This window comes from Rhinatrema bivittatum, chromosome 12, assembly GCF_901001135.1.
Source record: "Rhinatrema bivittatum chromosome 12, aRhiBiv1.1, whole genome shotgun sequence".
In the NCBI taxonomy this organism is placed as follows: Eukaryota; Metazoa; Chordata; class Amphibia; order Gymnophiona; family Rhinatrematidae; genus Rhinatrema; species Rhinatrema bivittatum.
In genome coordinates, this window is record NC_042626.1 from 15,933,324 (window position 1) to 15,948,177 (window position 14,854).

The 14,854-nt window shown below is 48.9% G+C and overlaps 1 protein-coding gene across 2 annotated transcripts; it reads left to right on the plus strand.

Moving 5' to 3' along the window:
• On the plus strand, nt 1-13,639 carry PHLDA3 (pleckstrin homology like domain family A member 3). Of its 2 annotated transcripts, none has more exons than XM_029572416.1 (2): nt 1-1,055; nt 12,247-13,639. In XM_029572416.1, the coding sequence occupies exon 1, from the start codon at nt 636-638 to the stop codon at nt 1,008-1,010; it is 375 nt and encodes a 124-aa protein (XP_029428276.1). In that variant the 5' UTR covers nt 1-635; the 3' UTR covers nt 1,011-1,055; nt 12,247-13,639. The 2 variants fall into 2 exon arrangements, with proteins under 2 accessions (XP_029428276.1, XP_029428275.1); XM_029572415.1 differs by lacking the exon at nt 12,247-13,639 and adding an exon at nt 4,507-5,629 and having other exon boundaries at nt 3-1,055.
• The last annotated feature ends 1,215 nt before the right edge of the window (nt 13,640-14,854 follow it).

Sequence of the window (14,854 nt, forward strand, 5' to 3'; positions counted from 1 at the left end):
TGGGAAGAAGCAGAGAGACGAGAGGGAAAGAAAGCAGAGGCATGTAGGAGCAAATCCCTGGCAGGGCTGCAGAGAGCACACATTACACACACACACACCCTGCTGTCAGAGAGGAAAAGAGAGAGAGAGAGAGAGACAGACAGACTGCTTGCAGCAATCCTTCCCTGCTTTCAGTATTAAAGGTCAGAGAGCCCACGCACTGGGGAAGAGTTTCTGCTCCTGCAGAAGAAGCTGGAGGGAGGGCATCCCAGGCTGGGAGAACAGCTGGATCCAGTCAGGGGCAGGGAGGGAGCTGAGAGTGGAAAGAACAACAACCAGCCCATGCCTCAAACTGAGGAGCCTGGAGAGGGGCTGAGAGCTGCAGAGAGGAAGAGCAAGAGAGGCAGCTGAAGGAAGAAAGAGGGAGATAAAGAGAAGGTTGGAGAAAGGGAGAGAGAGCGGAGAAACAAAAAAAAAGAGAGAAAGGGAGCGACAGGGGGAAGAGAGAGAACGAGCATGACGGAGTGGTAGAGGGAAAACCAAGAATGAAACGAAAGGAATAAAAGGAGAGAAGAGCGATTGTGCCGTTCGGATACCAATGAAAGTTCGTGTCAGTGAACAGCTCTGAGGAGGGAGGGAGGCAGCGAGGAAGGACTATGACCAGTGAGAAGGTGCTGAAGGAGGGCTTGCTGGAGAAACGGAGTGGGGGGCTCCTCCAGCTCTGGAAGAAGAAGCGCTGCCTGCTGACCGAGAAAGGGCTGAAGCTCTTTGACGTGAAGGGCTCGGGCTCCCGCTGCAAGGAGCTGGGCTTCTCCCGCATGAAGGCCGTGGAGTGCGTGGAGTGCAAGGAGCGCTACATCTACTTCACCGTGGTCACCGAGGACAAGGGCGAGGTCGACTTCCGCTGCTCCCAGGAGGACCCGGGCTGGAACGCCGAGATCACGCTGGGCCTGGTGAAGTTTAAGAACCAGCAGGCGATCCAGGTGGTGCGGGCCAGGCAGAGCCTGAGAGCGGAGGCCCTGGCCACTTAAGGAGGCCTCGCTGCTGCCTGTCCTTCCTCTGTGGGCTGATACAAGGTGAGTCAGGGCCCAGGGGCTTCAGAGGATGGGGCTGCTTCAGTCCCCCACCACACCAAGCCATCAGTCACATTAGCACTAAGGGAGCCCCCTCTCCTGGTGTCTGAAAGGGCGGCACTCTGGAGGCATCCCGTGTTCTCCACGGCTCGACGCTCGGCTGTAAGGCGGTGTATTTTGTGAGAGAGGCTCCATGCGGTCAGCCGTAGAGCACCGGAGGATGCCCAGCCAGTCAGACCGGTCAGAATCTCAGGCCTTCCTCCCCCTAGCCCAGGATAATGTTGCCAATGGAAATCTTCTGGGAGGTCATTGTGGAAGGGGCCTTAAGAGTCTCGCTCATCCCTCCAATGCTGCAATGGCCCTGTTTCCTTAGCGCCTTCCCAAGTTGCCCAAGCTCCAGGCCTCCATCATCTTGCTTTGCTCGCCCTTGAGTTCCAAGGAAGCTCTCCATCCTCTCTGCCACCAGGGGGCCTGCAGCCTCTAGATGAGGGGGGAGGGGGAGAGATGGGATATTGGATCCAAATGCTGACGTGCACTTAGCTGCAGGCCCTCACTCCCAACCCACCCCACTCCCCGGTCTCTGATAGATCCCAGCTGGGCTTGAATTCTTCATGGCTGGACCTCATCTAGGGGAGGGGTTACCTTCAAAAACGGTAGAGTGCGCCAGTTATCCGGGGGGAGCCGGGCAGCACTGCCAGAGTGGCCTTGGGAGAAGATAGGGAGCCCGTTAACTAAAGCTTTGTTCCTGTTCTGTTGCTCTGGGGAAGAAGTTTAATAAAACATGGCCCCCGTTCACCGAAACATGGGCAAGGTAAGACCTGTGGCATGAAAGCTGCCTCAGGCCAGACACATTATACAACGAGAGGTTTTATATTATGAATTCCGAAATCCCAAAGAAATTAGCAGAAAAGTGACGTCTATAGAGTGCATGCAACTTGAGCATCTGCGCGTCTGCTCTTCCCACCCGTTCCCTAACTGCTCCGTGCAGCGGCGCAGGTTGGACTGCTGGTGTTTAGCATGGATCAGCGTGAGAGAGTGGAGATGTCTATGCACACAATAAGAGGCCCTGGAATGCTCAGCTGGGACTTGCAGCAGGGCTAACAAAAGCAGAGGGGTGACCCAGGGCTTCCTACCTGCAGAAAGCTGAGAGCACAGCCCTCCAGCAGCCACGAACAGGCTTTTTTCTGAAAGGTTTACCAAACAATTTTACAAACCTAGCAACCTTTTTTGAAAAGTGGGTTGAATCAGTTCACCAAAGCTCTTTTGATGAAAATGCTTACTGAGGGTGCCGTTTTTAGCAGGCGTGCAGAAATCCGATGCAGATCTGCAGTGTGGGGATTTTTTTTTTTTTTTTTTTGGAGGGGGGTGGGATTGTGAGTTGCTGGATCTGTCTCAGATTTTCCGCAAGATAAACAGAAGAAAGTTCAACCGAGCTTCCCGGCAGACTATGGTATATGGAAAGCTGCAGATCCCCTACATACGTGCCAGCTCTGCAGGTGCAGTGGGTGCTGGAGCACTCACTATATTGAGCAAATCCCTTCACTGTGACCAGGGAGAGTTAGTTTTTGATGAGTTTAGCACTCCCAGTCCGCCCCTGTGTCCTAGAGTTCATCCAGGTTAACTGGATCCTGGAGTCTTCTATAGAGGTACGATGTGCGGCCTCTGGATGAGCCTGTGTGATATTTCACACATACACACAGCAATCCTCACTTGCTACTGACTAAAGCTTTGACGGTTTTTTTTCTAAGTAGTTTCAGCTCCTGTCTTAATATTCCCGCTCGCCCGCTGGGAGGCAGCCATGTTTGAAGCTGCAGTACAAATGACCTCTCATGGAATGGGATCTGATTGGCTCATATCCCTTGTGACACAGAGCTGAGGAGAGGCCTGATGGTTAGAGCAGTAGGGCTAAGGCTCAGAGTTCAAATCTTGCTTCTTGTGACCTTGGGCAAGTGAATGGGAAAGAAAAGCCTTAATAAATCAGGTCCTCAGACTGTAAGCCCTCTGGAGGCAGAGGACTACCTACAGTACCTGAATACAACTCTTGAGCTCCCCTTGAAAAGGGGTGGTCTGCATTAATCATAATAACATCTTGGACCAAGTGAGGTAATCTGTGACTTTTGCAAACGGGTCTGCTCCCAAGGGCGACGTTGAAAGAATTTCAATAATATTGTCTTGACAATACAATTCTGATGAAAGTTATTCTCCGTTGTGTACATTTCAAATGTCACAGAGGACATGGAGAGTATAACCTTTTCTGCTATTGTACAGCTGCCTAACCTTTCTGATGCCAGAAACGGATCCTTCATTAATTAAACTTTATTTCAGCTGATGGAATCTGCATGGTTTTTTTCCTGGGATTTTTGCACGCAGAAACATGATATTTCTAGGTAATTCGCTTTGTTTTCTGTTGACTTTATCTGTGAGCCTCACAATGACCTTGGTGACTGCATGAGGCAGTGCTGAACCCTGGCACAGAAGCCTGTATAATTGTGAACCTGATGAGCAATTTCTTAAAAATGCTTATGAAACTGTTGTTGAGAAAAATTATAGCCAAAGCCCAGTATCAAGAGCACGTCTTGTCCTAGAGGCAAAGACTCTGAAATCCAGTCCTAGAGGGGACGCACCCTTTATCTCTGATCCTTCCAGTCCCAGAGATGACAACTACTGTATCCCTGCACCCGTTCCCTGAACCATCCAATCCTAGAGGTGACAGGATCTGCATCCCTGTGCCCCTGAGCTGTCCGGTCCTTGAGGTGACAGGCTCTGTACCCCTGTGCCCATCCCCTGAGCTGTCCAGTCTTAGAAGTGACAGGCTCTGTGCATCCCTGTGCCCCTGAGCTGTCCGGTCCTAGAGGTGACAGACTCTGTACCCCTGTGCCCATCCCCTGAACCATCCAATCCTAGAGGTGACAGGCTCTGTACACCCCTGTGCCCATCCCCTGAGCTGTCCAGTCTTAGAAGTGACAGGCTCTGTATCCCTATGCTCTTGAGCTGTCCAGTCTTAGAAGTGACAGGCTCTGTGCATCCCTGTGCCCCTGAGCTGTCCAGTCCTAGAGGTGACAGGCTCTGTATCCCTGTGCCCATCCCCTGAGCTGTCCGGTCCTAGAGGTGACAGGCTCTGTATCCCTGTGCCCATCCCCTGAGCTGTCCGGTCCTAGAGGTGACAGGCTCTGTGCATCCCTGTGCCCATTCTATTGGTGACAGACTCTGTACCCCTATGCCTCCTAGAAGTGACAGACCCTATATCCCCATGCCCATCCAGCACTGTCCCCTTAACCCCTGTAATACATAATCTGACTGTTTACTAGCAGAACACTCCAATGTTTTGATGCAGACTCTCGACCAGGTTTACTGCATGACAACACTTTGTTGCATTTTGACGCTGCCCATTCCCCCAGTCCAGCCTGGGTGAAGCACCTTCCGTTTCACTAATGAATGGCTTCTTTCATTCTAGACTTTCAGAAAGCTGCTGACCGTGGCTTTGAGCAGGACAAAGGACTCAGAAATTTTAATGGTTGCGATTGGACGAGAGCCCGGTGCCCCAGATCTAAACCAAGACCAGGCCGATAAAAACGTAAGGCCCTGGATGCCTTAAGATGTCGCTCACCGTCCTGGATGATGCCAGCTTGGCTGTCCTGCTTCAGTTTGCAGACTAACTGAGAACAGCCAACCCTCGGCACAGTCAATGCTTGTGCAAGATTTGGCTGAAGCTTTGGTCCCTTCTTTCAGCACCACCAAGACCCCTGTGGATCTTTCACCGGGCGACCTATGAAAGAACTTCTCTCAAGCGAGCTGACCCAACATTGCTTTGCTGTCAGGTTCAGGACCGATCAGATCTGTGGGATCCAGACTGCACCGTATAAACCCCGTCCGGAGGAAGGGGAGAAAACTCCCCAGGAACAAGGTCTTACATCTACAGCGATGAGGCTGGCAATCCCGGTAGGTGAAGAACCAGAAAAATGTTGGGATCTCCTTGCAGTTTTTCATATTTTAGTCTGAAAAGCCAAACGTGATGAAGGTTTGACATTGGGTCAGCAGTTTTCCACCTAAAAAGCAGAGGTTAATTGTACTAATTTGAAACCCTGGTTAATAATGGAGATGAAGTTGTTTGGTGCCTTGTGTTCACTAGCCAGTAACGCGACCTAACAGAAAATCCTGTCCAAGGAATAGAGATCCACCCAGAAGAAAAGCATCCTTATTACAAACCATGAGCCCACCTGTAACCACCAGCTTTGCATGTGCGTTTCTGCTTCCTCTCTAGTGGCAAAGTTACCAGCTCATTCGCAGTGTGGATTGAAGTCTGTTAATCACACCATGTGGGTTTCGAGTTCCAGAGGAATGTATCAGACATGGTACCTCAATTTCTCTCCAGGGCTGACAGTAGGGCATCCTGGAATGCTCTCCCGCGACATTCGGTCAGTGGCCTGGCATCTCTTTGTATTGCTGAGGAATTTCACTGCTATCTCCGTTCTGAAAATGTGCTCCCTGGCTTGCAGGACTCTGCATATTTTAAAATCACATTTAAAAAAAAAAAAAAAAAAAAGATTTTTATAGGACAAGCTTGTGGTTGCCGCTCTCCCTCCTGCTTCAAGTTGCTGTAATCCCTGAGGACTGAGTTGCACAGCTGTTAAAATGCACTGAGTTGCTGGGCTGCCTCCATCCTGTTGTGTGAAATGGATTGGAGGAAACCCAGACTCTCAAGCATGGGAAAAATGGTCAATTCAGTTTTTGCTTTCTCTAATGTTTTCTCCCCACGATATTTTGCTACCTCTGGCCCTGTTTCTCTTATTAGCCCACACCTCCTCACCCAAGCCTGTGCCTCGTAGACTAGCTTACTGCCATTCGGATAGCTGACCCTTACAGGGATGCAAACAGAGCCCAGAAATCCATGCAAACGCTGCTAGCGTGAAAGGAAGCCATTTGTCCAGGGACTCCAGAGTAGTCAAGTACAAACCAAACTGCGTTATCATGGGAACCATAGGTGTGAATTCCATTGCTCAGTGGGTGTTTGCACACCCCTATTATATCTGACTTCCATGCCATCTATTCTGTCTCTCCTCTCCTCTGGCGCATCAGTCTCTCAGCCGCTATGGGTCTAAGAGATTGAAGAGGTGATGGGGGAAGCAGATCTGATACCGAGGGTGTTCCAGCACCTACGATGGGAACCTAACAAAGGGACTTTGTATGTTCCCTGGATTCCTTATAAAGATTTGGTTCTCATGTAGCCACTGTTTGCTTCTTTAAGGGGATCTGATGCCAAATAATTCTATAGAAGTCTGAAAACCTCAGATACACCAGATAGGGCTTATTTTCCACGGTAGCTGTCCTGTGGACGACATGCTGCACCATGCAACCACTCGCCACATAGTATCCAGTTCTAGCTGGGAACTTCTGACTTTATTTTGGATTGTGATCCACAATTTAATTTTTACAGATTGTAATTTGTTTTTTGGGTTTTTTTTGTAAAAGCCTGTGCCCTGGAAAATACCAATCTGGGGCAGCACCGTTTTGTGATCTTGGTTAGTAAGATCGAAAAATTGCTGAGTCCATTTCGAACCATCAGTTTCTGGTGTCTGTGCTGAGCAGGTGAATGAATGTGTGAAGGTTTAATGGCAGGAAATTCGCTCATTGAGGGGCTGAGGCAATAAAGTGCGTTCAGCCTAGCGCACGGGCCTACGCCCGGTTGGACGCGCTAAACTAGCACCCAATGCAATAAAGAGATTAGAGCAGCAAAATGCGCACCCAAACAAACGTATGGCCGATAGCGCTCATCACATGCAAACTCCATGGCAGCCTGTTGAGCATTTCATGAATGACGGCACATGCCAGGCATCGAGTCTCTCGGGGCCTCCGATGCCTTTTCTAGCTACCCTGCTCCATACTCTGGCAGGCCTAGTCCCCGCATTGTATCCCTGACTGCAACTGTCCTGTTAGCCTTTACCTCCTAAAGGACAAGGATGACCAGCTCTGTTCCTCGAGAACCACAAAGTGGTCTGGTGCTCAGGGTAACTGAAGCATCCACATTAACTGCCTTCTTAATTTAGTCATTCCATCCAAATGCATTTCATGAAAATCCATTGTGTGTATCCAGACAATGCTCAGTGGATCTCATGGACTGAGGAAGCCATGCCTTGCTTAGAATATTACAGATGAAATTTAACATGGACGAGTGCAAAGTGATGCATATAGGGAGCAATAACCCTTGCTGTAGTTACACGATGTTAGGTTCTGTCGTAGGAGTTACCACCCAGGAAAGATAACTAGGCATCACAGTGGATAATACATTGAAATCGCTGGCCCAGTAGTCTGTGGCGATCAAAAAAAGCAAACAGAATGTTAGGCTTATTAAGAAGGGAATGGAAAATAAAACGATGGATGTTATAATGCCTGTGTATCGCTCCATGGTGAGACCACATCTTGAATACTGTGGGCAATTGTGGTCACCATATCTCAAAAAAGATATAGTTGCACTGGAGAAAGAGAGCAGAGAAGGGCAACCAAAATAAGGGGCATGGAATGGCTGCCCTATGAGGTAAGGCTAAGGAAGTTAAAGCTGTTCAGTTTGGTGAAGAGGCGACTGAGGGGGGGATATGATAGAGGTCTACAAAATCATGAAAGGACTTGAAAAAGTTAATGCAAATCGGTTAATTTACTCTCTCAGATAGAAGGACTAGGAAGCACTCCATGAAGTTAGCAAGTAGCTCATTTAAAACAAATTGAAGAAAATTATTTCACTCAGCGCATAGTTAGCTTTGGAATTCATTGCCAGAGAATGTGGTTGCAGCAGTTTGTGTAAGTGGGTTTAAAAAAGATTTGGATAAACTCCTAGAGGAAAAAATCCATAAACTGCTTGAGATTTATTTAATGTTTGGGTACTTGCCAGGTTCTTATGGCCTGGATTGGCCACTGTTGGAAGCAGGATGCTGGGCTTGATGGACCCTTGGTCTGACCCAGTATGGCATGTTCTTATGTATAACGATAGGACAGAGCTTCAGCGGGTCATCATGACACACACCTCCATTATATTAGGAGTCTTGGCCTGGGGATACTTCTGATGAATATGCATGTGGAGATCCTGAAAACATGAATGATTTGTAGCTCTGAATGGCCAGCATCGCTCAGCCCTACTCTACAGACCCATCTGAGAGAATGGCACTGGATGTGAGTGAGGGTTTGCATCCAAGTCAGCAGAGGTAAGAGGCCCTGCAGAAATGCCTGTGAGATAAATAGCCCTGCATTCCTGCAGGGGGTACCCGACTGAACTCAGCCCTCTCCCCCCCACCCCCACCACAAGGCTGGAAGAGTCCTGGGCACCTGCTTGTCTAGACGTTGGTGCCACCAACCTAGGCTGGAAAGGATCTGCTATTGCAGTCCAATTGGACCTGGGCCAAGGACCTGCCTCGGCAGCCAGATCAGGGCCAGGCTGCGTGAAGGAGCCGTTGTTGAGTGGCAGGAGAGGAGAGGCCGGGGAGGTAAGGGGAGGGCAAACAAATGTGAGAAAAAGAAAAATAATTTTGAAAAAAAAAAAACCCCAAACCAATAAATAGAGAAATATAAGGTCTGAAAATCTGGGCTGCCGCCGACATGTTCTGGAAATCTCTCAGCCGTGCTCCCCGGTAGCGAATCTGCATTGGGCACTAAGTATTACAGCTTTATCATAATGTTTACAGGTTCCAGCTCTGTATTTTTCAGTTACTGGGCCTAATTGTTTTTTTAATTCAATAATAATCTGAGTTGAAATATTAAAAATATATATAAATTGCAATCGGTTTCTGTCTGCTTCATTGGCTCTAAGTTTTGAATTCTCTCCATATCCGACCAGCACAGATCTCGGCGAATGCCTGGCAAATGCTGGTTGAGCTGAGATTTGGCGAAGGGGAGGACATTCCTCTGCGTGTGTGTTCAGAGAGTGTGCCTCCAGGGGGCAGGGTCTCTGAACCTTGCTCCTGGCGGCCCCTAACAGACCTAGGTTTTGGGGACATCCTCATACAATGCACGAGGCAGTCTAGGAAACGGGTCAGCGACTGATTAACCTGAAAACCAAGCTCGTTCGGGGGCAACAAGCCCCAGGTTTCGAGAACCACCTCCTTATTCTTGTACAAACTCAGCTACAGGAGGGATTGATTATTCCTCTCGCTCAGCGGTAGAATCCTTGCTTTGGAGTTCAAGGGTTATCCAGAGTTCCCGGGCTGGAAGAAAACCAGAAAGCGTGCAATTTGCTGTAGAGAGACCCGGAATCTTTACACGAATGGAGCATAAGCTGTTGAAAGGACGAATGAGACCTGGTAGAGTAAGAGGCTGCAGAGGAGCAGGGTTCAAATCCTGCCTCTTTCAATGACACTTGAGTTGTACGCTTTCTGGGGAGAGATTCTCATACCTGCATGCAATGTGTTGAGCTGAGCACTCGATGGATGCCTAAATAAAATCGGTCTTCCCTTCCAAAATATTCCAGCATGCAATGGGAACCAGTGAAGTAAAAAGGCTTTTCGTAAGCAGTTGAGAAAATTGAGCCTTTCGGGAGAGGATGACTAATGGGCATGGCAGGTTTAGCTTGGACCTTCCACCAGGTTATGCTTGGCACCCTATCAGAGCAAGCAGTGCTGCTGAGTGGGAGTGGAGAGGAGCAGGTCAGAACCTTTCTGGAAGAGGGAAGGAGAGGGCCCTGCTGAGATCAGCGGGCTGAGGACCAGGGCTCCACTCTTGCTTTTCCCACCGTTGCTTTTTGCGGCGCTGAGGAGGCCTCAGGTACATACTAGAGATTGTAAGCCCTCTGGGGCAGGGAACTATCAACTGCTCCTGAGTGCAACTTGCCCTGCATTTGGATTTGGAACAGCAGATAAATCAAATCTAAGCTCCAAGTCCAGAATGTCCTGCCTGCTTTCAACCTGACCTGCGATCACCCACTAAGAAGATGCATGAGATAATAATCGGCAGCGGGGGAAGCCAGGGTAGTTGGAGATCACATAGAGTCTGTGGTTTTGATGGGAGTGGCAAACTTTAGGTTTTGATTAATGTTTTGTATAGGGGTAGCTTTTTTTCTTTGATTTCTTATGAAGTTTAACTTTTTATTGTATTTTATTTCATTTTAATATTTGTTGGTTGACACCAGAGGCATACCTAGAGTATTTGGCACCTGGGGTGGATACTTCTTTGGCACCCCCCACCCTGCCATATATAATTTTAAAATTTCCTAAACATTGATAAAATATTTCAAAACTGCGGCCACATCAAATAACACCCAATAATTAAAACTAATAAGGATTTAAAAATCTCCTACTCTCCATCCCTGTCACCCTGAGAGTGTCGTGAACTGGGGGTACACACACACACACACACAGAGACACAAACAAAATATGCTCCCTCTGTCTCTCACACACATACACGCTTGGTGAGAGACAGACGCAGCTTGAGTGAGTGTGTATGTGTGTGTGTGTGTGTTTGTGAGTGAAAGATACAGACATACATATTTCCTCCGCTTCCTCTTTATCTCTCACACAGAATTCCTGTCTCACCCACGCACACACACACACATATACCCACACACCCTCTCATATATATACACATACACATATATACATATACACACACACACACACACATATACCCACACACCCTCTCATATATATACACATACACATATATACATATACACACACACACACACACACACATATACCCACACACCCTCTCATATATATATATATACATACACACACACATGCTTTCCTCTCTCTTACCACCCACCCACACAGGCTCCCTCTCACATATAGGCACCCACAGGCACACACACATTCACTCTTCTATACATTCACCATCTCATACACTCACAGGCATCCTCTCATTCATACACACACACATATAGTCACACGCACACACTCATGCACTGGCACTTACTCTCACAGGGCAGTCTCTCTCTTCTTCGGCCACCAGTGGAACCACATGTCTGTTCTTCTGCTGCTGGTGGCAACATTAGGCCTGTTCTTTGCCGCCACGCTGGCTCCAGGAAATGCCGGTGGCGCTGCTGGCCTCTACCACTGCAGCTCCGTGCTTTTGCTGGCGAGGTTCCCCCCACCCTGTCACTGTTCCGCGCCATCGCAGGACCTTTCTGCCGGCGGCAATGGCACCCCTCCCCCTTTTGCCACCAGGCGTGTACCCGCCCCCCCACCCTTAGCACACCTCTGGTTGACACATTTTGTGTTTGTAATTAAAGATTTATATATTGCACTATAGTTGATTAGGTACATTTTTTCCTCTTGCTTGTTTTGTTTTGAGGTTTTTCTGGCGCCAGCTTCATTTGCTCTCCGGGGTAAGCTGCCCTAGTTTTACTAATTACAAAGGGGCCGATGCAATCCTGTGCGCAGCGGCTACTGCACGGTTTAACATGAGATTGGACAATGCAATACGGGGATTAGCACGTCCAAATCATCGCACGGCTAATAGCGCTCATCACATGTAAATTCCAAGTAGATGAGACTATTAGCTAATCCCCGCGATGCAAAAAATTCCCCGCATGGCTAACGCGTCCATTGCAAGGCGGCAAATGTTACGCTAGCCTGGGGCTGGCGTAAAGTTATGCCACACTCAAAGGCGCATTGAAAAAAAAATGAAAAATCCTGCTTTCTGCGATTCCTCCTAATAGTATTGTAGCGAGGAACCACATAAAGCAGATTTAGTTAAAAAAAAGTTTTTGAAAAAAAAAAAAAAATTCTGGATGCCCAATAGACACACAAAAGATACTCGGTCCAGGCTGCGTATCTTGCGCATGTCTATGCCGGTAATGGGAGAAAACGAACGCTCGTAAATTGAGCGTCCGTTTTCCCAACCAGTTTGACAGCCACCTCTCCTGGGTGCCCAACGTCGCGAAGGCGCTAGGGATGCACAAATTTCTCCCTCGCGCTTCCTTTATAGCGCGACCCCCCTCACTTAAATATCGCATCGCGTGCCCAGGAGAGGTGGCTGGGCGCGCGCTAGGAAAACAGGCGCTCAACACTGAGCGCCCGTTTCCTGCGCACAAACTATTGCATCGCGCCCCAAAGCAAAGAGAGTATGAACGGACAGGTAGGAGGTAGGTGGGATTTTAAGAAATCTCCCGGGTCTTGCAGTCCCTAGAGGCTCGCGCTTAGTTGACAGGTGCGCACAAGAGGACGAGGAACACGTTTTAAAGAGGCTTTTTGTTGTTGTTTTTAACTGGTAGACTAAAGAGACCTGAGAGAGGAAATGGCAGAAGAGCTAACCTGTCAGCCACTAGATTGGATCGTTGTAACAAAGCACGCTCTGTACAAAATGCCAGAGGCTCCCAGAGGCGTGCACACAAGAGGAATCCTCTGCACACCTCAGAGGACGGCTCTGCCTGGGACGAATGGTATCTCTGCCCTGCACACAAGAGAATCCTCTGTACACCTCCAGGACGGCTCTGCCTGGGACGAATGCTATCTCTGCCCCGCACACAAGAGGAATCCTCTGTACACCTCCAGGACGGCTCTGCCTGGGACGAATGGATTCTCTGCCCCTACAAATGGAAGTTGGTATTCTCAGGGGACCACAGGCCAGGGAGAGGGTCCTTGAAGGATTTAAAAAACAAAATGTACCTCCTTCCCCACTGCATCTCCAATTTACTGGTCCCATTCACCTTTGCCTAACCGCCTAGTGCCAGCTTACCAAATAGGCCCGGAATGGCTGCTGTTACCCTACTGGAAACGGGATGGTCCTGCCGGAGCCTGCACCTAAACATCAAACGGGTCTGACACTGGCCCTCCAGGCTATGGAACAGTCGGAGGTGCGTGCCAACTTTCCATCAGACACTGCGTCGTCAGCACAAGTCCCTGTCTGCGGCAAGGTTTGCCAGCAGGCGGGGTGTGAGCCAGCCGGCTCCCTCCCGGAGAGTTCTGTGGCTTTCAGAACTTATAATGATACTAAAATGGGCGGAGCCATTGAAGTCAACGGCGATCACCGGCTCCCAAACCTGTCTTGGGGGACCCCAGCCAGTCGGATTTTCAGGATGCCCACTGCCTCCATTGCAAGCAAATTTGTCTCATGTTATTCATTGTGGATATCCTGAAACCCGACCGGCTGAGGGTCCCACAGGACTGGTTTGCGAACCTTTGAACTAAATTAGCAGTAGCTGGGTGAAGGAATTATAAAATAAGGCAAAAACCTACAGGAAGCCGCAAATAAAAGCCTAAGGCATGGCGACTTCAATTGGGGCAAGTTTCAACAGGGCAAGAAGGATGTTTCTAACTTAGTACCCAAATTTATCACGTTAGTATTCACTGTAGCCAATGGTATGTGAATTTAGGTTTTTCAAACAGTGCACTGGACCTGAGAAAATGTTGGCATTTGCTCAAAATGTTATGCTGAGACCACATCTGGAGTATCGTGTGCAGTTCTGATTGCCGCATCTCAAAAAAGATAAAGTTGTATTGAAAAAAGGTACACAGAGGCGTGACCAAAATGGTAAACGGTATGAAATGGCTAAAGAGTTTTAAAGCTGTTCAGCTTGGAGAAGAGAGCAGATATGATAGGGGTGTATAAAATTGTGATTAGAATAGAATGGGTAAATGTAAATCAGTTATTTACTCTTTCAAAAAATATAAAGACTAGGGGACACTCCATGAAGTTAGTAAATAGCACATTTAAAACAAATCGGAGAATTTCCTTTTCACTCACTGCACGATTAAGTTCTGGAATTCATTGCCAGAGGATGTGGTTAGGCAGTTAGCTTAGCTGGGTTTAAAAAAAGATTTGGACAAGTTCTCAGAGGAGAACGCCATAAACTGTTACTAACCAAGTAGAATTAAAGAATAGGCACTACTGATCACTGTGCCATAGCAGTGCATTGGACTGAATTGGCCACTGTTGGAAACAGGGGACTGGGCTTGAGGGACCCTTGGTCTGACCCAGTATGGCATGTTCTTATGTTCTTAAGCACATAAAAAAGGAAAACCACTGCTATAAAGTGAACCACAGTCAGCTGGGGGCAATGTTTTCTCGTTTCACCAGAGGGTGGGGTCTTGCAGGTCTTTAGACCTCGTCCTCCAGAAGATCAGTTTCCAGCAGTTGTCCCGTTCATGGGGGTCCTCCTGCTAGTGACCAACACGGAAAGGAGTGAGCAGAGGACGGGGTGCACAAGGAAGAGAGAGAGGAAGGGAGGGAGGGGGGCGGGAGGTCGGCGTTGGGAAAGAAGTGGAGGGCAAACAGAGCAGCGGGGGAGGAACCTGGGAGGCAAGACAGGCAGGAGGAGCTAAAAGGGGGAGGGTCTCAAACGAGGCCTGCAGATGAAGAAATACAACTGGGAGAGGAGACGAGAAGGAAAGTGAGAAACGGAGAGGAGAGCGGGGGCGAGCAGAGGGAGGGGCGGCGAGGCACAACCTGGTACGGAAGAGAATTCACGAGGGACGGAGAAACACCAAGGAGATAGAGAGAAGAGAGAGCCAGGGGTGGGGGCAAGGTGGAGGCGGAGATGGTTCTCTCTGTGTGGCTGTGGTAGCGCCGTCTCCTCCTGGCTGTGGTAGCGCAGTCTCCTCCTTGCCTTGTAAGCACAAAGGATTCAGACTCGCTCTGTTTGACAGCTCTTGGCCCCTCCCCAGAGATGGAGCACAGCTGTGCTGGATTCTGTACAGAATGTGCACTACAGAAAGCTGTTTTTTTTTTCAGGGCCGGCCTCACCCTGTTACACCAGACAGAGATGTACAGTGTGTCAGCACTGTCTGCTATTGTCCTTCCCTCCGCTCCTGGCGCTGCCGCCGCCTCATGCCCCCAAAAGAACTATTCATGCATCTTCCATCCCGGCACGAACGCCGAGT

Excerpts from the sequence above, each read along its gene's own strand:
- PHLDA3 (XM_029572416.1), top strand. The coding sequence starts at position 636 with ATGACCAGTGAGAAGGTGCTGAAGGAGGGCTTGCTGGAGAAACGGAGT.